We start from the raw sequence: 26,505 nt of genomic DNA, 5'->3' as shown, positions 1-26,505 counted from the left end.
CTGACCTCAGATCAGGTCTTGATCTCAGGGTCATGAGTTCACGTGCTGCATGGAGTCAATTTAAAAAAACTTTTCAAACGGTGTCCACAAACAAAACAGGTCTGTGAGCCACACGTGGCCCAATGGGCACTAGTTTTGGACCTCTGTTCTAAGTCCTCCAAAAGGAGATCCAATTTAACACTCTTGATAGAGATAAAGTTAAACAAAACTCAAAAGGGAAAAAAAAAGTATATATCAAAACTTTCTATATATTCCTGTTAACACCACAGAGATATAACCCCAAAAATTTAAACTATGAGAAACCCTGGAGGACAAATACCCAGTTTTTTCCAACAAGTAAACTGCAAGGGAACAAGAAAGGGAGAGAAGGCTGAAGGGGAAAAGAGAGACAGTAAGGATATCAAACTTTAAATAAATGTAAAAAAAATAAAACCAATCACAAGATATTGACATTTCAATCATAATTCAAACTAAAAACTTAAGACACTTAGAAATTTGAACATTGACTAAATATTTGTTGAAAAATAGGAATAATTTTTTAAAACAAAATTAGTGTCATGGCTGTTTTTACAAGAGTGCTATACTTTAGAGACTCTTAAGTTTAGAGATACTTATAGATGAATGAAAGGATGTCTAGGGATCATGCTTATTAGGAATAATTTTTTAAAACAAAATTAGTGTCATGGCTGTTTTTACAAGAGTGCTATACTTTAGAGACTCTTAAGTTTAGAGATACTTATAGATGAATGAAAGGATGTCTAGGATCTGCTTCAAAATAATCTATGTAGCAGGAGAGTCAAGATAAAATAAGACTGGCCATAAGTAGGTAATTGTTGATGCCAGGCAATAAGTACACAAAATTTCATTATTTTGTCTTTTTTTTTTTTTTTTTTTTTTTGAGAGAGAGAGAGAGAGAGAGAGAAAGAGAAAGGGACAGGAAAGAGAGGAAGAATCTTAAGCAGGCTTATGCCCAGCACAGAGCCTGTGGGGGTGTTTGTCTCCATCTCATGATCCTGAGGTCATGACCGGAAATTGTGCTTACTTTTAAAAAGTGTTTGAAAAGTTTTTGAAATTTCCCTAATGGCAACAAAAATCCTAAAACAAAAAATTTTACCTGTTTCCTTTTTACTATCACTTGATCTCATCAATAGCAGGAAAGTAATGCAAAATACAAAGACAACCAAGAGGGGGGAAAAAAGGAGAAAGTAATAGTTTCACTAATACTGTAAAGAAACTAATCTGCCCTTAATTGAAATTTTGACTTTGTGCACAAATGACCCCAGGACCTCTCTCATTTATGGATAAAAAGTGTACACAAAAGAGATCCTAAACAGGTATAATCTCATTCAATATCTTCTTGAAAGGACATAAAAACTGTAATACTGTATTCCAACTTCATTGAAATAGAACTTGATTGCTAATGTGTTAAAAGAACACAGTGAATTGTTTTTTTTTTTTATTTCCTCAATCAAACATGCTTGATATTCATCACAGCTTATTATTGCTGGGGGTAAGTTAGGGAAAGATGGGAGTGCACAACAGGAAATGTTTATATACTACTCATTTGATGAAGGGTATTAATTTTTCTCTTCTAAGAGAAAATTGAGTGGGCTGGGATGGGAGGGGGGAGAAGGTAAAATAAAGCTTTCTGTAAAAATTAATGTGAGGCTGGTAAAAAGCTTATGCCTTTATTCTCAACCATGGCCCCATTAATTTGAGAGCATCTTGGGTCTCAGTGCAGAGTCAGTATAGCAGGGTAAGGAATTAAGTGGCTACAGGAAAGGCTAGAAAAAAAGAAAGCACATGTAGAGAGTGTACACAGGAAAGAGAAAAAAACTGGCTGTTCCGTGTATCCAGGATAGAAGGCTTAACAAATATAGAAAAGACAGGATAACTTTTCTCTTCCCTTTATCCTTTCTACTGAGAAGACAAAGGAGAGTTATAAAATGATAAGTCATGACACCTGTCCTAGAATGAGACAAAAGCTATATAACATTTGATAACCCAATGAAATGGTTTCCTATTATTCTTAAAGTCAATTCCAAAACACTAGCTACAGCCTATAAGGCCCTTGCAGCCAGGCATAACCTAGAGTGCATATCTATATATTTTGTTATTTAATTTGGGGGGATTATGATGATCAAAGCACTCAACTTGCCAAAAGTTGACCCCAGACCACACACACCCATGATCTGGCCCTGACTATTCTCCAGCCTTGCCTCTTGATACTCTCAATCTCACTCACTATACTACATTCACAGTGTGGTCCTTCCTCTAGGTCCATAAACATGCATGGCCTCCACATATACTGTTTCCCCATCTGGAATGCCTTCCACGTACCTTATACCCCAAGCCCTCAAACCACTATTCATCCTTCAGGTCTCAGCTTAAGTGACAAGGATTCACCGCTACAAAAAAAAAAAAAAAACACTGTTCTTTCCTTAGTAGCACTTGCCACAGTTATTTATACAGGTACGTGTTTGACAAGTCTCCTCCTTGCTGTGAAGTCACGAGGGCAAGGACCATGTCTGTCTTTGACATGTAGTGGACACAAGGTTCAAGATTTATTTGCAAGCAGGAAAGGAGGGAGTATTCTCCCTACACCACCTTACTGGGCTCTGTTTTATGATCATCTGTGTCCTTGTGCAACCTGGCTTATGCTTCCAAAAATGCACAGGACATCTGATTAATTTTTCCCACAACCTTCAAAGCACTTCATGCCTTAGGAAGCAAGCACTCCGCAACTATCTGCATTAACTAAGTAGATGAGAAACAAAAGAGAGTATCCCATAAAAACAGTTTCCGTTACACTGATCAGTGAATTTTAAACATAAACAAAACTTTGTACCTATAACTGCCAATCCAATAAAACATAAAAACAACTCTACTGCCATTCCGCCAGGTTCTCCAAATCAAAAGCAATGATCCTTTCTCTCAACATTACTACTGTTTGGCAATTCACCATATTTGATAGTAAGAGTTAACAATTATGGTTCTCTCTGAAGAGTTTCTATCCTATTTCCCAAAACATCTTTATTAAAAATTTATATAAACCAACTTTGCAATGGGAATATAAAATAACAGATGATCAGATGATCTAGAGACTACAGTAAATATTTGGGCAATTACATTCTTAAGAACAACCAAAATGCTGGTTTTTCATCTGTTTCAATAACCACATTTAGAATCTCAGCATCTAGTCCAAGTACTGAGCACAAAACAGAAATTCAACGCTTGTTACAATTAACAAGAGGTTAAACAATGGGTTTGGCATGGTTTCTTAACAATATGTATTATTCAGAAATAACTACCCCCTCCACGATCTGATTTATACCAATCTAATCTTATTTATCATGTCTTCATGCTCATTTTATAAACATTCAAGACACAAGTCACTTTGAAAATCTAGGAATGGAAAATGTGTCTTCAGAATCAGTTCTCTGGGTGGCTCAGTAGTTGAGCATCTGTCTTTGGCTCAGGCCATGATCCCAGGTCCTGGGATTGAGTTCTGCATCGGGCTCCCCGCAGAGAACCTGCTTCTCCCTCTGCCTGTGTCTCTGCCTCTCTGTGTCTCTCATGAATAAATAAAGTCTTTAAAAAAAGAAAAGCAACTTTCATCTTTCAATAGGTCATGAGGAAGAAAAAAAAAGTATCTCAGAAGCTTTATTACTCCACAAGTATATAAACAGAAAGGAAACAGGATATAACAAAAAGTACAAACACCACTTTGTCATTTATTAGTTCCAACCTTTCCATAGATTTTTTGACCATATCTATATACTTAACCTCTCCCCCAAAACACACACACACACACACACACACTTACAGACTGGGAAGAGGAAACCAAACCTGTGCAAAACAAACCAACCTACCCAATACAAACACTGCCAAACCTGTAAAACCGAGTCTGGCAATCATTTCCTACACCTCTACTTCACTAACACCCTCCAACCCCACCCAATGCAGTAAGGTGCTTCAGAGTAACCCAAGAAAGGATCACCCTACAGAAAAGTCAGCATAGGTTGAAACCAGGGTCATAAATCCCCAAAAGGGCAGAGACTAGGATTAGCTGGCTGATTTACTCAAGAATTAAATAAATAAAATAAATATTTATCCTTACCCATTCTTCCTAATAGTCTCAAAGAAATAAATAGATGGCAGAATACCCACCCACAGCTAACTCTTTCATGGGTGCTCATGATATCATCCCTCTTATTTCCTTCAGGACTTATTTTTCCCTCTCCGTTCATGCATCATTCTTAGCTTTCCCCACCCTCTCTTTCCCTTCAGGATAGAAATGCTGTTCTAGTCTTTTCCTTCAGCACCTCTTTCCTTTCTACTGAGGCTTAACATATCAAATAAAGCATACAAATCTGAATGGTACATTCAATGTTTATACTCAGGAAACTAAAACTCAGAAAACTACAATGAACAGTATCAACAGATGATAGCTCAAACCCCTTTTCATCAACATGCCCTCGAAAGGTAACAACTATTATGACTTTTTTTTTTTTTTTTTTTTTTTTATGATAGTCATACAGAGAGAAAGAGAGAGAGGCAGAGACACAAGCAGAGGGAGAAGCAGGCTCCATGCACCGGGAGCCCGACGTGGGATTCGATCCCGGGTCTCCAGGATCGCGCCCGGGGCCAAAGGCAGGCGCCAAACCGCTGCGCCACCCAGGGATCCCTATTATGACTTATCACCAAAAATTAGTTTTGCCTGTTAACTGACCTTCATATAAATATAGTCATACAGTAGGTCTCTTTATTTTTTTTTTTAAGATTTTATTTATTTATTCATGAGAGACAAACACAGAGAGAGAGGCAGAGACACAGGCAGAGGGAGAAGCAGGCTCCATGCAGGGAGCCCAACGCAGGACTTGATCCTGGGTCTCCAGGATCACCCTGGGCCAAAGGCAAGCGCTAAAACGCTGAGCCACCCAGGGATCCCCAGTAGGTCTCTTTTATATCTGAATTCTGGCACTCAACATAATCCACTCCCACTGTTTAAATACAAATATTCCTCAGAGTTGCTTCCTCGGGCCCCTCCTCACTCCACTCGATTGAGCACTTGCATTCAATCCCAACACTTCACTGGCTGCCTAACGTAGATGCCCCCTGAACTCTCTCCAGACATACCTGAATATCCTTCAGGCACCTTAACTCTAACACATCCAAAATCTAATTCACCATCTTCCCACCCACTTACTCCTCAAAGCCAATCCTGCTCCTATATTCTCCTGTTGGGTGATGGAATTACAGTCAATTAAACCAGAAGCTTCCTCCTCCCTCACCCTTGACACACAAATCCTGTCAGTCTTATGCACAGTACATCCCTGACATGGTATATCATGACACACTTCCCGACCTGGAAGACATACTCAAATTAGTTTCAGAATGAATAATAAATCCTGAACTATTTCTTCTCCCCCAACATATAATCATTTGATAAGACCCCAAAATTCTACATTCTAAACAATTTCCATTCTGCAGGTCTTCACTGCACTGACCTAGTCCATTCAGGTCTTTTTCATCTAGCTCCCAGGTAGGCCCTTGGTCCCCATATCAGGGCCCTATCCCATCTATTCCTATTCTACTCTTTCCAATATTCAAAATCATCTTCCACCCACTCCAACTGCAGTGGGCCGGACTAGTTCCTTATTTGGTACCACAACCACATTGTACAAACTTCAAAAGTGACATACTCTGTATTGCAATTATTTCTTTCTCCCTACCAGACTAAACTCCTTGAGGCAAGGCCATTCTTTCTTTGGATCTCCAGCTCCTAACAGAGTACTATAAATGTTTATTAAAGGCCACAATAAGGCAGTAACCAAGTCTCTAGCAGCTTCCTCTCCAACCATCCTCCAGCTAGCTGCCAGTTAACATCCTAGAATATAAACCTAACCATGTCACCCTCATGCATGTAATATGCTCAGTAGCTCCTGCTGCTTATCAAGTCAAGTCCTTATCATGTGAGGCCTCTCATCATCTGGCCCCAACCTCCTTTTCAGTTTTACCTCCTACCACTTTTAACCTCATCACCTAACACTTCACCAGTGGAGATACCCACCATTCCCTGCTTACATGGTACCCTTTCATTCATGCTTTAGTTCCTGACACCCCCTTGTCATGCAGTGCTAGCACCCCATTCACAAAGGGAATCCTTCCCATGGAGCCTTCCAAGGCATTACACTTCCAGGGAGAGCTGTTTTATCAGGGTTCTGTGTTCCCTTGGCCTTCTGTAAATGCCTTCATTAAGGTATTTCAAGTGTTATTATAATTATTTATGTAATTTACACACACACACACACACACACACACACACACCAGATAGAAAAGTGCCAACATTCAAAAGGCATTCATCCTGACAGCTTCATAAATTTAACATAAACATTCTTTTTAGACCTCTTCACTTTTGTCCATAGCCAGCACTAGCATTTATTTTGAATGCAAAAAGAATGAGTCATATGAAAACCAAGTAAATAAATAATATTTATACCACCTTCCTGGGAGTTACTGCACATACTGTAAGCAGTAGAAAGCAACAAAGCTCCACTGAGCTCTGGAAGCTGGGTGGTGAGCCAGGTGCATTTACCAGCTAAACGGATGGCTTCAGTTAGTTTAACATGTACTACCACTTCAAATTCATCCTCTGCAAAATCAGTCTTCAGCTGATAAATATTTATGAATATTAAGACCAGGAGACACACCTTCATTCATTCTCATATACAATCCCTAACTCTAGAACCTGATCCTTCAGCTTTACTGAACTAGTGATATGAACTACTTTCACAAACTGACCCACAATTCTCTCATCACTCAAACTGCACACATGTCAGCTTCTTTCACCATAACAGCCAATTAGCTACTAAGTCCTAGGATACCATCTTCACAGGTCTCCTTTTCTCCCTCCACTGCTCTAGTTCAGGTGCTCAGTATCTCACTCACACAAACTCCTAATGATTTCTTTCCTCCAAATCTAATCTCTCCCACTCCCAAATCATCTAATGCTAGCACTTCTTAAGGTGCATTGTACAGCTGAATCAGCCTGAGAATCTTTAAGTCTGAGGAAGGGCCTGAGATTCTGCATTTCTAACACACTCTTGGGAGATGCTGATGATGTTAGTGCATAGATCACATCTCAAGGAGAGCAAAACTCCAGTCAACATTATCCTGGAGTAATGTTTACCTAGTAAGCAGTCAACAGGCAGACGCCAGATGACCATCACTCAGGGAAGCACAGATTTCTATGCCAGATAAGAAACTGAACCAGATGCCACTGGTTTCTTCAAATGCCCAGATTCTATGCCCTCCCCCTCAGATATCCACATGATTGTCACCCACTTTATATCATGGTGTCTGGCAAAGGTATAATCTAGCCGGTATTTCTTCAATTATTACATTCACCAGATTCTGACTTAGTAACTATCCTGACAACTCTGGTTGAGCCTACTCCAGTATCACAAATGTTTCTAAAAGATAAAGATACTGTGCAAAGGAGTAAGTATAGTTGTGCTTAATGATGGTACCTTAAAGATAAATGAGTACTACCTTCCTTTATTCATCAGTATTATTTGGAGGTTGAAGTCACTGGGGTTAATCTGCCAGTTTCTTAGAACCAAGAGGTTGTGGGGATGGGGTGGAGGTGGGAGATCTTACACACATCTCCAAAGGCAGGAAGCAATGACCGCTCCCAATTCTCTATTAGCAGCAGCAAGCTGATCCAAGATATAAAACAAGCATTCTGACTGTACTAACTACAAAACAAGCCCTAGTTTCAGAAATGTACTTTTATGTGGTATCTTCAGAATGACATTATCCTCTTAAGTAGTTCCAACATATCTGTTTACAGAACTTTTGTCATCGTGTATTTATTAATGACACAATACCATTCAAATTGTGGCTAAAAACACCAAGTTGCTCTTTCGACTTGGTTACAGAGCAAAGGATTTGGAGTGTCTGCTTTATAAACAGGAGAACCAGAAACTACTCTCTTTATGATTACACTGATGCCAACATTTCTGTTAATATCCCCCATAAAACACACACACACACACACCAAAAAAAATATCCCCCATAAAATCAGCTTGTCAAGTGTTGATGTTACTTTAATGAATCAACTGAGGTCTCTGTAAAAATTTGTCACAGAGTGCAAAAAGGTGCTAATGACAGTGGAAAATACACATTGGCAGGTGATTAACCTCAATGCTGAGGAGTATGAATGAGAAGCATTTTCATTTGAATTGGAAGCATGACTTACTTTAGTTAGAATCTAAATAACTTTTTTTTTTTTTTTACCATGGTGTTTGTCATAATTTAAAAACAAAAAAAGTAAAATTATTTTTTCCCAGTGTTGTCATTCATATTACTACACGAGACAATATTTCACAGAGACACATGCCTTCTATTTAAAACAAAAACAAAACAAAATTTATAACAGGCCATTAGTAAAGACTTAACTTGCCATATGTGTAGAACAAGCTTTCCAGCCATGGATTAAAGAGCTAATATGTTGCTTTTGTTTATATAAACATTCAAGAACTGTGTTTCCTCCTGGTCCAACAAAAAGTTTTCTTCATCAATGAAGGTTGAAACACTAGCTGAACACAGTTAAAAATAAAATTCCCAGATTATGACCAACTCATCATTGTCCAAACTTTACATTAATGCAATCTACATGTATCACTAAACTAAAAGAAAGTAACTGTCTCCAGAAGATAAACACATTTCCCATAACTCTCATAAATCTGAGGAATCCAAAACCCTCACAGCCCTTAAAGAAAGAAGTAAGACAATGTCTTTCAAACGTATGGCAGGATCCCAGCACCAGGCTTCAGGGCAACATGGAGCATGTACATATTTGTATTTTCTTTTCAAAAAAGCAGAATTAGTATTTGCTTAATCCAGAATAGTACCCTCACAAACTCAAATACCAAATGGACCCCAAATGATTCAAGTGGATAAAAAGGCCTAGATACCTAGACAGAAAGGTATTTAATAAATCCTAAGGATTAAACTAGAACTACTAATCCCAAACTCGGTCTGACTGGATTTGAACTAGTAATCTACAGTTGCTTCTCAAAGAATTCAGGATCCCAGAATTAAGGCAATCATCTACTCTTTCTGGTCCCTCAAGCTTTGGCTCAAGGACCTTCTGGGGATTCATACCATGGAGGCAGGTGCCTTTCTCTTTCACTTCTACTATAGCAATCTGTGAACCCTGCCTCTACTGGAACACTTTTCACCTTTGTATAAAAATGTTGGCTTGTTTTGTTGTTGTTGTTGTTGTTGTTTTACAAAATGCCCTCAAAACTGTAAGTACGTCAAGGGATCCTAGAAAATTCAAATCAGTCATTTTTTAATCAAAAGCACCTTTGACATATAGATATAATAATTACTAGACGGACAGATGGATGGATGGAAGTGTACAGGCTGCCACTGTCACTGAGCAACTGTATATCCCATTTTCCTTAATGAGCCCTAATTAACTCTAATTAACATTTGTGGCAATTTGCTGTTGCTAAGAATAATAAAACCACACTACATTTGTGTAACATCTCACAGTTTACAAAGCACTTCCACATATATCATCAAATCTGAACCTCACAAAGTTCTTTGAGACACATTTATTTTATCACTTCTCTTTCTCTAATGAGGCTTAAGGAGGTTACGGGGCTTATGATAGGTCTCACATCGAGTAGAGAAGCCCACAGTCAAATCTAGGTGTCTAAGTCCTCGATTATGGTGCTCTTTCCACTCTAAAACTAGGGCTTGGTTGTAACATTTATTTCATTTGATCTCAACAACCTCATGGGACACAAAGTACCTCTTTCAACAGAGAAGGAGGGGTGCCTGGGTGGCTCAGTTGGTTGGCATCTGATTCTTGGTTTTGGCTAGGGTCAGGATCTCCAGCCCTGTGTCAGGCTCTGAAATCGGCAAGGAGTCTGCTTGGGATTCTCTCTCTCTCTCCCTCTGCCTCTGCCCCTCCCTCATTCATACATTCATATTCTCTCTCTCTCTATCTCTCTCTCTCTAATAAGTAAATAAATCTTGGAGCACCAGGTGGCTTGCGTCATGATCCCAAGGTCCTGGGATCAGCCCCACATCTCACTCCCTGCTCAGCGGGAAGTCTGCTTCTCCCTCTCCCTCTACAGCTACCCTCCCCTCCTTGAGCTCACTTGCTCTCTTTCCCCAAAAAATAAATAAAATCTTAAAATAAAATAATCTAAAAAACAAAACAAAAAACAGAAGGAATAAAGGAGGTAGAGCTTTAGGGACAGTGGCAGATTCAGAACTCAAGTCCAGGCCTTAACTACTTCAAAATCTATGTTTTCCAAATACTGATATGCCCAAACTGGCCCCAGGTTACTAGGCATAAGTTCCCCACATTCAGCAAACAAGGTCAATACTAACTAGTTGACTCTGATGTCAGATACTTGGCCCTGAATTCTGTGCCTCACTTGCTGTACAAATCCAGACAAGTTACTATACTGCTCTATAACTCAGTTCCTCTATCTGTAATACTAGGGTAGGGTAGTAACATGGTCTACCTCATAGGGCTGTGTGTGTGTATATATATATATATATATACACATACACACACACACAAAGCACTTCCACATTATATATATAGCACATAAAACACTGTCTAGCATGTAATAAGGATGATATAAATGTTTGCTAAATAACAAAATACTACTCAAATTTCTTGAACATTATATATAAGGAGTTTTTGCACTTATTTCTTCAAGTTAATAAAAATGCCATACAGTTCGTCATTGTGGAGGAAAAGAAATGTTACTTGTAAACACCTAAATAAGTCTGGCAACTGCATCTTTATTTCATTTAGTATTTTAGGGCAATGGGTCTGGAGACTTTCCCCTTAAGTGTTAATGGATTCAAGCCTAGAATCTATTCCATCCAAGATAATTTGGAATTTAGGTAATACAACTAAACACCTACAGAAGAGAATCTCAGTTTTCCACCAAAGAGGAAGGCCATGAAATGCAACAGTGTACAATTTTTGTCTTGTGGTCACATAACTAAGAATTGGTCACCAGACCATGAAAGCCCACTTACTAAAGGTGGCAGATGTTCTAACTTGATTTTTCTAGGTTTGACATCTATGACTCTACTATCCCCTACCCCCAATAAGACTATTTCATTTTTTCTGGGAGTTCATTTACCTATAGCACTAAAGCACCCTAAGTACCATTTAGAACACTGGTCTCATTACTCAATTTTCAGTTATCTCAGAGTTATTTTGCATTATATCCTTGTCATCTCAATTCACAGCTACACACAGAAACCCCTTCTCAGGTCAACTAAAGAAAATTTCAAAGCACCACAGACAGTTGTTACTGATTTTGATAGGCATATTAGTCTTCATTTTTCTATATTCAAAAGATAAATCATGTGTGCTTCACAGTGACCTTCAAAGTAGTCCCAGAAATTCTTTAAAAGGAGAAAAAAGGAATCTCCTCAGCATAAATGAGCAGCTGAATTCTGCCTAATGCAATATATATATATATATATATATATATATACACACATATACATATCAGCATTTTACACTCCAGGTAACCCCACTCCCACCCTAACTACTTCAGGATGACAAAGTATCCATAGGAAAGGAGAATCCTGACACATCCATATTCCAAAAGCACATGAGTTGCCATCCTGAAAGCTACTGAGAAATTAGGGAGTAAAAAAGAAATGTGGTAGAAATCAGATAAAGATCCTTCCCTTTCTCCCTGTTTTCCTGAACAAATTCAAAATAGCTATTAAACCTCTACTGTTCTATAGCATAGATTTTAATCTCCATCAGTTAAGAAAAAAAAAAGACAAACTGAGGAAAAGTGGCATTTTAAATCAGTGAAGAAATAACTCAATTATCCAATAAAAAGCATTGACACAATTTGTTCTTTCCCACCTCCTTTCTTAAACAACATATTAAAATTTTCAGCATAGAAAATAAAACTATAAGATACCACAGGAAAATACAGGAAATTTCACTTTTTAATCCTGGGATAGGGAGTCTTTCCTAAGCATGACACAGAACCCTGAATATTTAAAGGAAAAGACTGACATAAAAGTGTAATGGATAAAGAAAATATTAGTGACTTACAAAATAAAGCTAGTTTCCCTAAATATATTTCTAAAACAAATCTATAAACCCATAGGAAGAAGGCAAATATCAAACAAAAAATGAGCACAGGATATGAGAATAGGCCGTCACAATATTAATATGTTACCAATTAAGATGTTTAAAAAAAAAGTTCCATGTAATTAAGAACTGCAAATTTTTTTTTAAATCAAGATTTCTTTTTCTCCCAAGACTACTTACCACACTCCACCTATCCCTTCCACGCATAAATAGGACCACCACCTTCCATTAACATCCTTCCTCAACACTCCATGGAGAACGCATGTATGGGGTGCACACAAGAGAAAAAGTGTCCTTCAATTATAGTAGTGTTTACTTCTTCCCATAAGGAGAGATCCTTATTACACACAACTGAATGTCAGCTGCTCCCAGCCATACCATCTCTCCAAAAGACCATCAAGAAAAATTTTTCCTGTGTTTCAGCATCTGGAGTACATATTCTACATGTCAGATGCAATGTATTTTTACCCTTTCATACTTCTGCACTTTAAAAAGTTCCCTTCCTCATATTAAAAATGAACAGTCATCTTTGAGGAATTAATTGACTCAATAGATTAACTTCCCTATAAGGAAAGCTAAAACTTTCGCTTAAGGTAAACGATTAAATTAAAATAGAGCCTAATATAGAAGGGAATCTCTCTCACACTCCTAAAAATATTCACAAACTGTCTTTTTGCTAACAGGACCAGGAATTTCATTCTCTCTCTCCCTCTCCGAGATATTCAAAACAGTAGCAGATTTCATGATAAAGACTTCCAAAGCCAACAAACAACAAAAGCCCAAAGATTACTGAAGCCAGTTGTTTTTTTTATGTTACACAAAAGGGAAACTTGGTCTGTGTGCCTGAATAAGCTATGTGCATCTCATTGTGAGAAGACATCTTTAATTTTTTTTTTAAGGATGTAATACTGAATCTTTTTAATGAACATGTTGGAATGGGAATTATTTTCAAAATCTATTCTTAAATTTTTCTCCCAAATAATTGTTAAAAGTCTATGATTTCTACCACCTTTCCATTCTAACAATTTCAACTTCAAAGTGCTAGACCAATCACCATTGGTTTTCTCATTTTCTAGTACTGTGCTCAGCCACCTGTCTGTCAACTTTAAAGTTCCATATTAAATCCCCCAAAGAGTAACATCGTTGATGAAATCTAATTTCCCTCTATGCGAAAAAAATGATAATAATAATAATTTCCCTCTATGCAATTAAGATATCCAGCTGTTCCATTAGAAGCCCCTTTATATCTGTCAAAGAGATATGCAACCTCTCAAAAGCACTGATTAGAACAAAATGAAACTAGAAATACCTTGAAGTCACAGAGAAACCACCAAATCTGTGAAGTATACACTCCATTTTTTTTAACTTTCATTTTGAATACTAAATATAAGGAGGATCCAAAGATAAGTTTGTAATTCATAGCGTGGTAAGAAAACAAAACAAAACAAAAAACAAAAACAAGGGACAGATAATCCAAATCACGGGTGCTACTCCTAATCTGGAGACTGACTTGATCAATGATCTTAGACCAGATACTTAACCTCTGTGGTCTTGCTTTCCTCATCTATAAAAATACAGATGTTAGGATCTCCATGGGAGCCTAAATTCTATCATTTAATCAAATCAACAATACAAAACTTTCATTTTCTTTTAAGTGGCTTTTTCTCCTGAGACTAAGCCCAAGGAGACAGGCACACAACTCACCAAGAATTAGAACTAACAAACTAGTAAGTTTTGCATGTTTGAATACCTCAAATACAGAGTTACTATTACAGTAAACTTGATAAACTGAACGATGAAAGGATTTTATAATCACCTTAAGGAAGAATTCTTTTTTTTTTTCAATTTTTATTTATTTATGATAGTCACACACACACACACAGAGAGAGAGAGAGAGAGAGAGAGAGAGAGGCAGAGACACAGGCAGAGGGAGAAGCAGGCTCCATGCACCGGGAGCCCGACGTGGGACTCGATCCCGGGTCTCCACGATCACGCCCTGGGCCAAAGGCAGGCGCCAAACCGCTGTGCCACAGGGATCCCAAGGAAGAACTCTTTAAAAAGGATATATTTCTTTAAATTCAACTCTAGCACACTGAGTCTACGTTGAGAAGTAGGGCTGGCAGGGAGGGAGTGAACCAAACATCACCTATAGTGTCATCAGTCCAAATCTATACCAAAAAGGGGGTCTACTCTGGTTGTCCATCTCAGGCTATCTTGCATATAAGAGGTCCAAGTCCATTCCTTTCTCGCTGAGAAGATGCAGGGGATTTGACTCTTTTAATCCAGAGACAGGTCTTATAGAACTTAACTAAAACAACTACAACTTTTAGTCTTTCTAATGGGAAGGAAAGGTTCTCCAAAGGAACCCCAGTATGTTAAGAGCTGAAAGAGGTCTTAGACTTATTCCACTCCAAGCTCATCATTTTACTGGCCAGGAAAGCAATACTCAGGACAGGTTAAAATGAATGCCCAAAGTCATGCCAAGTTTCCAAACTTTCAGATTACTTTCCTTAAACTACACGCCATTTTTTTCTCAGTGTTAGATAAAACCATGTAATTTTGCCCCCAAAGTTATTTTTGAAAAAACAAACAAACACTAATCAAGGTTACTTCCACCTGATCCCAGGACACATCAGCCAAACTCAAGAACCATAATGTAGCACCCACTCTGGACTAAGACACAGCCAGGCAAATTCTCAAAATATACGGATGAGAAAAAAGAACTCCTTAGGAAAATATTTCTCATAACTGACAAGGTAAAAAAAAATAAACTCGTTCCGTGCATGAAATTTCACGTCCCAGACCATGTGTCAGGAGCGAACTGATTGTAAAATCCAGAAAATTATTGAATAGGCAAGGAAAACAAGTAGAGACCATACTTCCACTGTATTTAAAAACATGCCTCATAGTTGAAAATAAAGCCCAAATATTCTAGCATATAAGGCAATTATATCATAAGATTCATTCTCTTCTTTTCCACCAGATGTAAGCATCAGTAGAAATAGCTAGAAATAAACATAATAGGAGAAATAAAACTCTTCCTGTTTGAAAAGAATGAAGGGGGGAAAAAAAACTAAAAAGAAAAACCAACCAATTCAAATCCTCTCAAACCTCAAATTTCTAATTAGATTTTTCACTCCTTATTAAAACGGGGTAAGACAAAATTATTTCTAATTCTGTTCAGTCTTCAACTGAATGCTTTCATATAACTGGAAATGAGACTAATTTTAGCAGGCTTCACTTGGGAAAGTATATATCAAAAATTCTGCATATTGTTTTTTTGTAAAATATTGACATTTACAAAAATTCTGCATATTGTTTTTTGATAAAATATTGACATTTACAAACTGATAAAATGTGTACAACCTACAAACAGACTTTTCCTCTCCTTTTCTTATAGAACTGCTAGGTTCTAAATTCAGAAAACTACTGGACTTGTACCTGAACAAGACATTTTATCAGAATATATGTTTTACAATGTATTGAAGCAAACTCAAATGTAAAAATACAACAGGAAAACAATTATTTCAACAAGAACTTAGAGATCTGAAAAGGTTATGCTCTCTTTCATTAAACATACTAAGAGGTATACCAGTATACCTCTTAATCATACGAAATATTTAACAAAACCATTCCACCTCTACATCAAAGTGTAATGATACTTCAGTAATGCAGTAATCACTATGCTTGATTCTAAAGTACACTATCACACAACTTGGAAAAGTTGCTATTTCACAGTTAACCAAATATCCTAATGTTTTTTAATAAAAAAATATCATGGAAGTCTATTCTTTCCAGATCCCTGAGTTTCAAATTTATCAAAATTTCCCAAAGCCTAGAGTTGAATTTTCAGACAAATCCAAATACAACCAGTCACACAGACTTAGGTTATAAATACCTAATATGTCTAAAGAATCCACATGGCCATTTTTTTTTTGTTTTGTTTTAATTATGCTATCTTTAGAAAACCGAAGGTAAGTATAAAGAAAGGCTTGCCCTAGAAGCACAGGGACGTGAGACCAGATTCAAAACCTCTCATTACCAGTGTTACACCAGATGCCTGGGATTAAAGAGGTAGAGTAGGTTTTAGAAGGTAGGGATTTTTTTTTTTTTTTAAAGTCTTCATTTTCCCAGACATTTCGATAACTTCCTCTCTTTTTCAAAATATCAGGCATCTTTTTTAAAGGAAAAGCTTTTCTACTGAGTGGCTTCAGGATCTCCTGACTTTCACAGTACAACAATTAAAGCCTTCTCCTGTCCAAATAGACTGAACTGCGTTCAAGCCAGGCACATAACAAAATCATTAAATCTAAGATGCCTCATTTGACAGATGTCTCATTAAATGCATCTCAAAGTTGAGGTGGGAGATGCCTTTGAAAAGAAGGAAAAAGAACACCTGTTAACTCTAAGAAAAGTTTAAGAGAGAACTGCTCTCTCAAAATCCACACAGAGCTTCACTCACGTGAAACAGAAGATATTAATAGTATGTGGCACATCTAAAATCTCCTGCCATAAGAAATGCCTCTGTGTATATGTGTGTTTAACACATCCCTTGGGGACCCAAACAGGATGGAAGGCTGAAGAATCAGGGCATACACCACCAGCTGCTTAACAAAATTCCACAAATTCAATTCAACAAATGTTTAAACTAACATGCCAAGTATTACACTAGGCTTGGATCATAAAGAATGTCAATGAATGTTATGTTACCAATAAATCAAATTCAGGGCTTTGAAAAAAAAAAAGAGAGAGTAAGAAATAACAAAAACATTGTACACTTTAAAAACTAATAATGACCTTTGGATAACCAATCAGTTAAGGTGGTGGATTTAACAACCTTAAAAAAAAAAAAAAAAAAAAAAAACTTTTAACGCAAAAACTTTAAAACTAACTTATACATCTCCTCTCCCTGTAATTATTTCACTGAGCACAAAAGACACACATCTTAGAAACAACTATGAAATTCAGGGAGAATAGCTTACTCTCCAGCTCCATATACTGTATGAATTATAAAAATAATTGTAACAATAGCATAGTAACACCAATAAAGCACTATCGCTAATGTACCAACAATTCCACTGTAAAATAGGACTTAAGCAAACCTTTTCTGATGTAGATTTTCAATACTTTACAAGTAAGGCTATGTTTAAAGGCACCAAATTACCACACCTTCCCCCCTGAAAAGTTATTCACTTTTCAGATGAAGTGTTAATTCTCTATACCCAATGAAGATTTACAGTTTAACAAATGAGGCATAGTCAAATTAAAAAAATAGTCATTAAGTAAACTTCAATTCCTAACAACTTAAATGCAAGTATGCCTACTGCAACCAGACTATTACAACACTTTAGTACTCTTTCTGTACTGCCTATTTATTTGCCAGTCTTGGTACCTTAGGTTTTTAAAAACAGCATGATAAAAATTAGAGCCATCAACATTTCACAAGGAATACTGCTTTAGACTGGAGGATAATATCACCTCATTAACAACAAAAATAGCGTATTTTCTGAATGCTTCTAACCAAGTGAAAGAATCAAGTGTAAATGAAATTCAGCATCGATTCATGGAAAGTGATATGAATTGCAAAACAGAACATCCCAGCTCTCTATTCTCAGCTCTGCCAAGGACTGAAAAACCACAAGCAAGAGGCAAACCTCTCTGTGCATGTTTCTCCATCTGAAAAGAGGATTGACACTGACTCCTCCCTAATGTTTTTGAAAGGACAAATGAGATAATTTATGTGAAAGCCCTTTAAAATTTTTGAAGATAATAAAACCCAACATATTAATAGATGTTCTCAAACCACAGTTATGAAGAAGACAGCATGCACTTTACATCAAGAACAACAAATATAAAACAACAAAAATAAAGTCAAACCCTTTGTTCTTAAAATTGAAAAGACTGCTCAAGCACACACTGGTGTCACATGTTCATACCACGTTACTCAATACTGCTGTAATTATAGTAATAAGAGCCTGCTGGTCAATATTACAGCTTAATGCTGAACCACCCCTTCTCGGTTTCCATGTAGGAAACCATGTAAGGTTTGATCATTCCCCTAAAGAGAAAAAAAGAAGAAATATGAGAGGGGTTAGGAGATTGTTCTCCTGAGCAATCCAAAGAAGTCACACAAAAATATCTTGTCCAAGATTCAGTAGGCACAGTGGGTGTGCTCTCCATTCCATCAACATCCTTTCCCACTATTACAATTTGAACTTAAGTGGCTAGACCACTAAATCTAAAAGGTGATACAAGAGTCAAAAAATATATCGTTTAATACTGCCCTTGGTCGATGACTCAGACTCCCCAAATAGTCCAAAACACAAAACTCATTAATGTTTTGAAGTCCATAACTTATTTCAAGCAACATAAATTTTTAAAAATTCTTTTACCTAAAATTACTCTTCCAATTAGAATTTAAGATGGTTTGTTTTAAAAGGAAATTAAGTGTTAAAGTACTTAAAATACCTAAGACCAGTAGCCTCATATAAAGACATGTAAATTTTGTCATATTTTAAATCAGCTAAAAAAATGCTTGAAAGACACATTAATAATCTTCAAACTAAGTTTTCATTAACAACTCTGTAATTAGATAGCACTTTCATCCAACACCTTACAGTTCCTTAAAGATTTTCATTTTACTTTACCCAAATAAGTTTTTAAATATTCAAAGGCTGCAAATGCTTTTCAAAACCTTTTAATAATAACTTGAATCAAGTTATAAATACTAAAATTTCATTGAAAGGTGACCTTCAAAAGAATGAAAGTTCCCTGGACAAGAACTTCTCAAAAAAAAAAAAAAAAGAAAGAAAGAAAAAAGCAGCTGACTAGATAACTAGATAGACAGCAGATAATGAGCTCAATTTAAATACAGGAAAGTATTTAAAAGGCTTCAAAGGCAGCTTCCTAATCTATCCTTAACTCCAACTACACATATAAACAAAAAGACACGCTCAAGAAATTTCAGTTATATGTAAAATTATAAAAACAAATGTGGCATACAACACCATCTTGAAGGGTTTCCTCTAAAATAAACCTTAATTCTCTTTTTCCTAAGGGAAAGAATTACTACCAAAATATAACACTCCCATTGGGCGTCCTACATTCCACTGCAAGGGTAATTTCTAGGAATCTCCACCAGTGAGGCACAAACCCTCAGTGCGTGTGAAGTCCTGACAGTGTTCCCATAATAAGACCACCTTATAAAAAGGCCCTTTTGTTCGTCAATAACTACCTTCTTGCAAAAGTTCAATTGGACTCACTATATACTGAATTTTGTTCTGTGGCAAATGAACAACAGACATTTTGTTTATTACCTTGGGATTAAAATAGGCTCAATTCTGTGTAAAAACCAAAATACACAACTAGCCATCTCTATAACAATCAAGCATCTTCCTTCTAGGACACATGTACAATGGCTTCATATTCAATAATAGGTTGGATACTGTTTGTGACATCCCCATTTTATTAGTTATTTTTACAAGTGTATACACAGAGGTATATATATATTTATGCTGTGCATACAGAGATGAAGTTCAGAAAATAACAATTACAGCTTTTCATAAAGAGCAAAACAAAAAGAATAAAATGACCACACCAGAAATTTAAGATTCAACCAGAAAATTTGTCACTTTTCTATTGATAAGTTTAAAACAAAACAAGACCACTGTATATCATTCACTTAGAATACTTTAGACACACTTGAAGAGGCAATCAAGGGCATCAAAGATTTAAATTTCATGAAGAGGACACCCAGAACCTTTTCCTATGGGCATTTATCATGATGGAAAACATGCGGAAATAAGAGATGCAGAGCTCTATGTATATAAAATATGTTCAATACTGTTTATTTTACATATCCCTTGCTTTATATATATTTCATTCAGTGCAATTGGTTTGGTTATAAGGGCATTTATCATTCTCACATTATCATCCTCATTCCAAGTGTGATTACCATTTAATGCTTTTGTAAAATACTCTTATTAGCTCCAGGAGAAAATGATATAATTGTTGCTCCTACATTAAAAAAAAAAAAAAAATCACCGATTTTCTAGGTCATAAACTTTTAAAGCCGTGTCATCCAACTGAGATATTATCTGTAGATAACTGCAAATGCTATTGTATTACGATATGGCTTTCTTTATAAGGCAAAAATCCGTCAGAAATCCACTTGAATTATAGAAAAACTTCAATGAAACTTAAAAGGACATCTCACCAAGAATCCTACTGGTCCTGCATATTTCAATGTGCCAGTAAAGATTTCTTCATTCAAACTGACTAAACTGCCACTACGACACAAGTTGGACCAAAAACATTAAATTAGAAAGTATAACAACAGATTAACAAAGTTACAAGTAGGATTATCTTTCCAGCAGCACCTACAAACTGAAATAGTAACGCTGAGGAAGATTTAAGTCTCCTGACTTAATTTTGTCATGCTAACTCTATTTTAAATAAAACTTCTTATAATTAAGAGCATAATTGTTTAAACTAGAGGAGGGAAAAGACGCAAATATAAGGCTTCAATATATCAACCAGGATGTATATAGCTCATTAATTTAGTACCCTCCGATTCTTTAATCAAGAGAGAAACACCAGTCACCCTTAGTTAAGAATTAGATCTAATATCTCAAAAAGCTGGGGAGAAAATAGAAAGATTTTAAAAGTGTTCATCTGGAACCGAAAAAAAAAAAAAAAAAAAGAATGAGGAGGATCTTAGATACCATCTCAAGAGAGGATAACCACTTCAAGTCTTATTGGGATCCCTACTGCCAAGTCACACTGCCATCCCGGTCAGAATGAGAGGGAGAGGCTGGCAGCAGGAAATGAGAAAAAGAAATAGGCGACATCACTTTTGATGCCAGAATCACACTTGCAGATGAAACTGAAATAAAGCAAAAAAGCTCGGGGGGGGGGGGAGTATCACTAAGAAGGGTCTGTTAGCGAGCACTCGGGAGCAACTAAGCGAGACGAGAGAGCTGGGCGAGGGCACCAGGTGACAAGAAAAAGAAAGGAGCTGGGGGGGGCAAGAATGGCCAACGGTGGACGAATGTACAAAGAACGACCTAGAGCACGTCCGTTGGTCCCCCTGGAATCCCAACCTGCCTCCAACCCAACATGCCCACGAGAGCCCGAGGGAAGGCCCCGCGTCACCGTCCCGCGGCCACCTGGGTTCGCGGGCGCCGCTCCGGGCCCTCAAGGCTGCAGCCAGCGCCCCGCTCCGAGTCACACGCAGGGCGCGGGGACGCTGCGGGAAGGAACGAAGGCTCCCAGGGCTTGCACGTCCTCTCGGTGCGGGCGGGCAGCCGGCCCCGGCACCCAGCCCCGGGACCTCGGGCGTCCCCGCACGTCGGGGCAGGCGAGCGCCTTACCTGCGTAGAAGCGGATGAGGCAGCCGACCTCCGAGTCCATGCCCTCCTCCTGCACCCTCCACAGCTCCCCGAACCCCAGCTGGAAGAGGTAGTCATTCTGGATCTGCAACGGCCTCTCGTCGGCCTCCAGGCGCCGGGTGGTCTCCCCGTGCAGCTGCACGTACAGCGCGGGCGGCGGCGGCGGCGGCGCCTTCTCCTCCCGAGGCCGGTCGCGGGCGGCCCCTCCCGGGCCGTCGAGGCCGCGCGGGCCTTTCGGCTGCGGCTGCAGCGGCGGCGGCGGGGAGGCCGTCGGCGAGGGCGGCCGGGACTGCGCGCGGCGGCCGGGCAGGGCCAGGGCCGGGGCAGCCTCCAGCTCCTCGCACGACGACGAGGAGCCGCTGCCGCTGCCGCTGCCGCTGCCGCTGCTGTAGGGGTCCAGCCGGTCGGACACGCTCTCGGCGCTGGGGCTCGGGCTGAAGCTCTCGGTGTCGGAGGCCGCGCCCGCCGCCGCGCCGTCCAGGGCCCGCCGGGCGCCCGGCTCCCCGGGGCTGGAGTCCGACGGCGCGGGGCTGGCGCGCGAGGCGCGGCGCGTCCACCCGCCGGGGCCGCGGGGCAGCTGCAGGTCCGCGGGGGGCGCGCGCGGCGGGTCCCCGACGGCGGGCGGGGGCGGGGGCGCGGGCGCGGGCGCGGGCGCGGGCGCGGGGCGGCGGGGCTCGGCGGGCGCCCGCTCGGCGCCGGCCGCGGGGCCCGGGGCCCTGCCGGGCACCCTGACCGCGCCGCCGCCCCTGTGGCCCACCTGCAGCAGGCGGGCGGCCACCTCGCCGGCCGTGGTGTCCAGCGTGCACAGCACCGGGCGCAGGTAGCTGGAGGCCAGGTGGCGGTCGAAGACGTGCACGCAGCCCCGCTGGAGCCGCTGCCTCACCCAGTCCCGGTCCGACGGCTGCAGCTGCAGCATCTGCCGGTGCTTGAGGAGCAGCGTCTTCCTGTCCAGGCTCCGGGTGCACAGCGACGCCGAGGCCGAGCCGGGCGCCGAGAGGCCGGCGGCGCCGGGGCAGCGCGAGGCGGCGGCGGCCGAGGACGAGGACGACGACGACGACGACGAGGACGACGAGGCGGCGGCGGCCGCGGACAGATTCCTTTTCAGCCGCCCTCTCCGCAGCAGGAGGGAGTTAGCGCCGCCGCCGGCCCCCGGCCCCGGGGCAGCCCCGCCGGCCGTGGGCTGGGGCGCGCCGCGCCGCCGCCGCCGCCCAGCGCCTCCCGCCCGGCCCGGCAGCGCCTCGCCGGGGGCCTCTTCCCGCGCCCCGCCGGCCGGGGCCGCCAGGGGCAGCGCGGGCTCCGGGCTCCGGCCGCCCCCGGCCGCCGCCGCCGCCGCCGCCGCCGCCGCCGCCGGAGCCGGAGCTCGGTCCTCCCTGCTGGGCTCGGGGAGTCGCTGCGCCGTAGCCGCGGCGGCGGGCTCCATTGCAGTGGGGCTTCGCGCTTCCCCCCCAGCTCCGGAGGCAGCGGGACGAGAGCGAGGCGGTGAGCCCGAGGTGGGAGACGGCGGCGGCGGCGCGGCGACGAGGGAGAAGCCAATGGCGTGCGGCGCGGCCGTTCCAGGGGATTATGTGGCAATTCGGAGCATTCCGTCGGTGTCTCGGTGTTCCATCCCGCGCGCCCGCCCGCCTCGCCGCCACCGCCCCCCCGCACACGCCCTCCCCGCCCGGGTCGCGGGCTCGGGCGCGCAGGCCCCGCCTCGCCGGGGCGAACCAGCCGCGTCGCTGGGCTCATTGAATATTAATCAGGCGCCTGGAGCGGGAAGGCGGGAAGCGGGCTGGGCGGGAGCGCCACGGGGGCCTCATGAATATGCATATTAGCATGACGGCATTCCCGGGAGGAGCGGAGAGAGCCCGAGGACGACGGGGAGGCGGGGCTTCAGGGTAAACAAACGTGACGCGTGCGTACGGGGGCGGGGCGAGGGGGGAGCCGTTTCCCGGGAGGTTCCTGCGCCAGCCTCGGAGAGGGGCGGGCAGAGCGCAGAGAGGCGCGCGGTGCACGCTGGGCGTTGTAGTTCCAGCGCGGGAACGAACCCGGCGGAGGGAAACTTGGCGAACCACAAGCTCCAGAGTGCCTTCCTCCCTGCCCCTCCTTGCAGCCGGCCGCGGGCTCCGGCCAGTGGGTATTGTGCCCTCTGCTGTTAAACTCTGCATCTGGGAGTGTTCGTGTTGGTTAAGCTGTACCCAGCCCGCCCGTTCCCGCTCCCCTGAAGACTTTCGTTTTCCCTGCTGATTTAAAGTGAGGGCTTTGAGGAACTCTACGCGGTGTGAAGTTCCCCCTTTCTTGGGTTCTCACCTCCACGCCTTGTAGGAGATGCAAAAACACACCCGAGCCCGCCGGATAACCGGCGGTGAAAATGGCCAACCTTACTTTCCTCGCTTTTTCCAGGCTAGGGAAGTTCCAACCTGGACAGTTGGTGAAAGCGCTTCTTGGAAGCCGTGCAACCCCGAGCCGAGCCTCTCCTACAACTGTATGTGGGAAGGAAAAAGGCAAACGACTCGGGTCTTGTTGTTTCCCCCAGTGACCTTAAAAGTTTGGGGTTAAGGTAATGACAGTGGAAGCCGTGCAAAGGAGAAGAAACGATGGACCAGAGACGTGGTGGGATGTGAGATTGGCTCGTCCTGTGTATTCTCTCTTAGGTCTTACCTTGTTTTTTCTTTGAGCATTAAGAGGAAAAATGGGTTTTGCGGCTAAAATGTTTCGTTGTGGTCTGGAAAGTTGCATTTTCTTATCAGTGAAAATAACATTGTAGGCTACACTAGAATAGCTTCCTAAAGAATTTAATGAATGTAATTGAAATACCATTCCCCCAGATTGTTTTATAAATCTGGATTTTCACATGTGAGTGAGAACGTGTCAACTGCCAACTATCCAGAGCCTGCCTTCAATACAGTTACTGACCTTTTTTTTGGGGGGGGGGGGGGGACACCACAGAGAGAGAAAGAGAGATCAGGGGTGCCTGGCTGGTCAATCAGTGGAGCATGGGACTCTTGATCGCAGCATCGTGGGTTTGAGTCCCACTTGAGCACAGAGATTACTTAAAAATTTAAAACATCTATAAAAGAGAAAAAAAAGATACCCGCTGAAACTTATCGCTGAAGTAAATTGATAAGGGCAAGTAAAGTCACACTTAGGTTATCTACACAATTTCATTGAAGAGGAATGGAGGAAGCTACCAGGATAAAAATAAATATTTCTCTTAATTCTTGAAATTCCTGGAAATGATTTTCTGTATCTTTCTTTTGAAGTCTTACCCCTTGGCCTTATGAAACTAATTTTTATTGCGTCTCAATTCAATCAACAGCACAGAGTTCTGTTTTTTAAGTGAGGGAGAATGCAAATCCTCTCATGAGAGATAAGATAGTCACATCAATTAATTTAACAAATAATTATAAACATAGTATACACCAGTCACTGTGGTAAACAATTGAATAAAACAGACACTGTTCTTGCCTTCATATAGAGCATATAGGTTATAAAGAAAGACATTCAACAAGTGAGACATTCAAAATGCAAAGTAACATGGGAGGAAACAAAATTAAAACAAGGGGAATTGACCTTCTCTAGGAAGTCAAACAATAGAGACTAACTTTGGATAAAGTTTTCTGTAACATATGAAACTAGGTAGTTGCTGAAAGTTCTGTCTCTGAGAGAAAGCAAAGCAGAAAAGAAGTAATATATTTAAAATAAATGTCAACTATGCTAATCCATATGTTGCCTTGAGTAGCTCCTAACACAATTAGTTATAGAAATGAAAATAATATTTTAACTTACCCTTTCTTTAATTAGATAAAAAAACAAAGAGCATGTTAAATTTCAGTCCTAAAACATAGACTATTTACACCTCTTTATATTCATTAGTTCCTTAGCTGATTTCCTACAAACCTGTTTAATTTTTGCTTTTTTTTTTTAAGATTTTATTTATTTATTCATGAGAGAGAGAGAGAGGCAGAGACACAGACAGATGGAGAAGCAGGCTCCATGCAGGGAGCTGGACATGGGACTCGATCCCGGGTTTCCAGGATCCCGCCCTGGGCTGAAGGCAACACTAAACCGCTGAGCACTAAACCGCTGCCCTAATTTTTACTTTATAAGAAATATACCTTATAGCTCCCAGATAGCTGCCTTCTAGAGGTATATTTCTTTAGCTAATGTAACGAACTCATGGAAAGCTTATTCTAATCATAAATACTGTTACCATTGGCCAATGGTCCATTTTCATCCTAAGAAATTGTAGTACTGTACTTAATCTAGTTCTGGTTCCCATCATTCAGATTTATACGATCACCCCAACTCTACCTTTTTATCCTCTTGGAATTTTGTTTACTCTTTGAAGGTATTTATAACCAAAACATCTCCTCCAACGGGAAAAAAAATTAAAGAAAAAGCATAGCTCAGAGAAGTTAGTATCCAAAGTACTGAAGGTAAGAGGGGCTGGGAGTCATCATACACACTTGCCTCACTTTCTATTAGGGATTACTGAATTGGAAGGGGGGAAATAATGATTGATGTTAATGTTAAAATATCTCAGCATAAAGGAAAAAGGAAATATATTCCAGCCTAAAAGACAAAGCAAAGCAAAAAATCCTGCACTGGGGACAGGGTGGAGAAGAAGAATGCAGAATATAATTTCTAATAGATAAACTATTTCGTGCACACTGTCGGTCTGAAAGATGCCTTATTCCATTGTACCCAGAATAATCAAAATCAGAGTTGAGAGAAAAGCAGAAGAGTAAAGGTTTACAGTCCTTCAATAAAGTTACTGAACTTGGGGGTGAGTGGAGAGAGAGAAAGTAAAGGAGAGTTCATAAAGAATACAGTCCCCTTACCACTAGAACAATTGAAACCTCATTGTTGAAATAACAGACATTGATAAGGGCAATGAAATATGTGCTTAGAACTTGCTAGTATCATGGAACATCATCCAAACTATCTGAGCCAACCCACACTATA

At 40.8% G+C, this 26,505-nt stretch overlaps 1 protein-coding gene across 1 annotated transcript in view; it reads right to left on the bottom strand.

The window, feature by feature from the left end:
* Window positions 1-23,218, bottom strand: part of PHLPP1 (PH domain and leucine rich repeat protein phosphatase 1) — a 208,016-nt gene extending 184,798 nt beyond the window's left edge. The window contains exon 1 of the mRNA XM_041739968.1: window positions 21,541-23,218. Coding sequence (XP_041595902.1) covers window positions 21,541-22,978 — 1,438 coding nt within the window. The 5' untranslated portion in view covers window positions 22,979-23,218. The remainder of the gene's footprint in view (window positions 1-21,540) is intronic.
* Window positions 23,219-26,505: the final 3,287 nt, after the last annotated feature.

Source organism: Vulpes lagopus, chromosome 24, assembly GCF_018345385.1.
Source record: "Vulpes lagopus strain Blue_001 chromosome 24, ASM1834538v1, whole genome shotgun sequence".
NCBI classification, from domain to species: domain Eukaryota; kingdom Metazoa; phylum Chordata; class Mammalia; order Carnivora; family Canidae; genus Vulpes; species Vulpes lagopus.
Note: the sequence above shows the minus strand (reverse complement) of the source record. Positions and strands in the feature narration are given on the sequence as shown.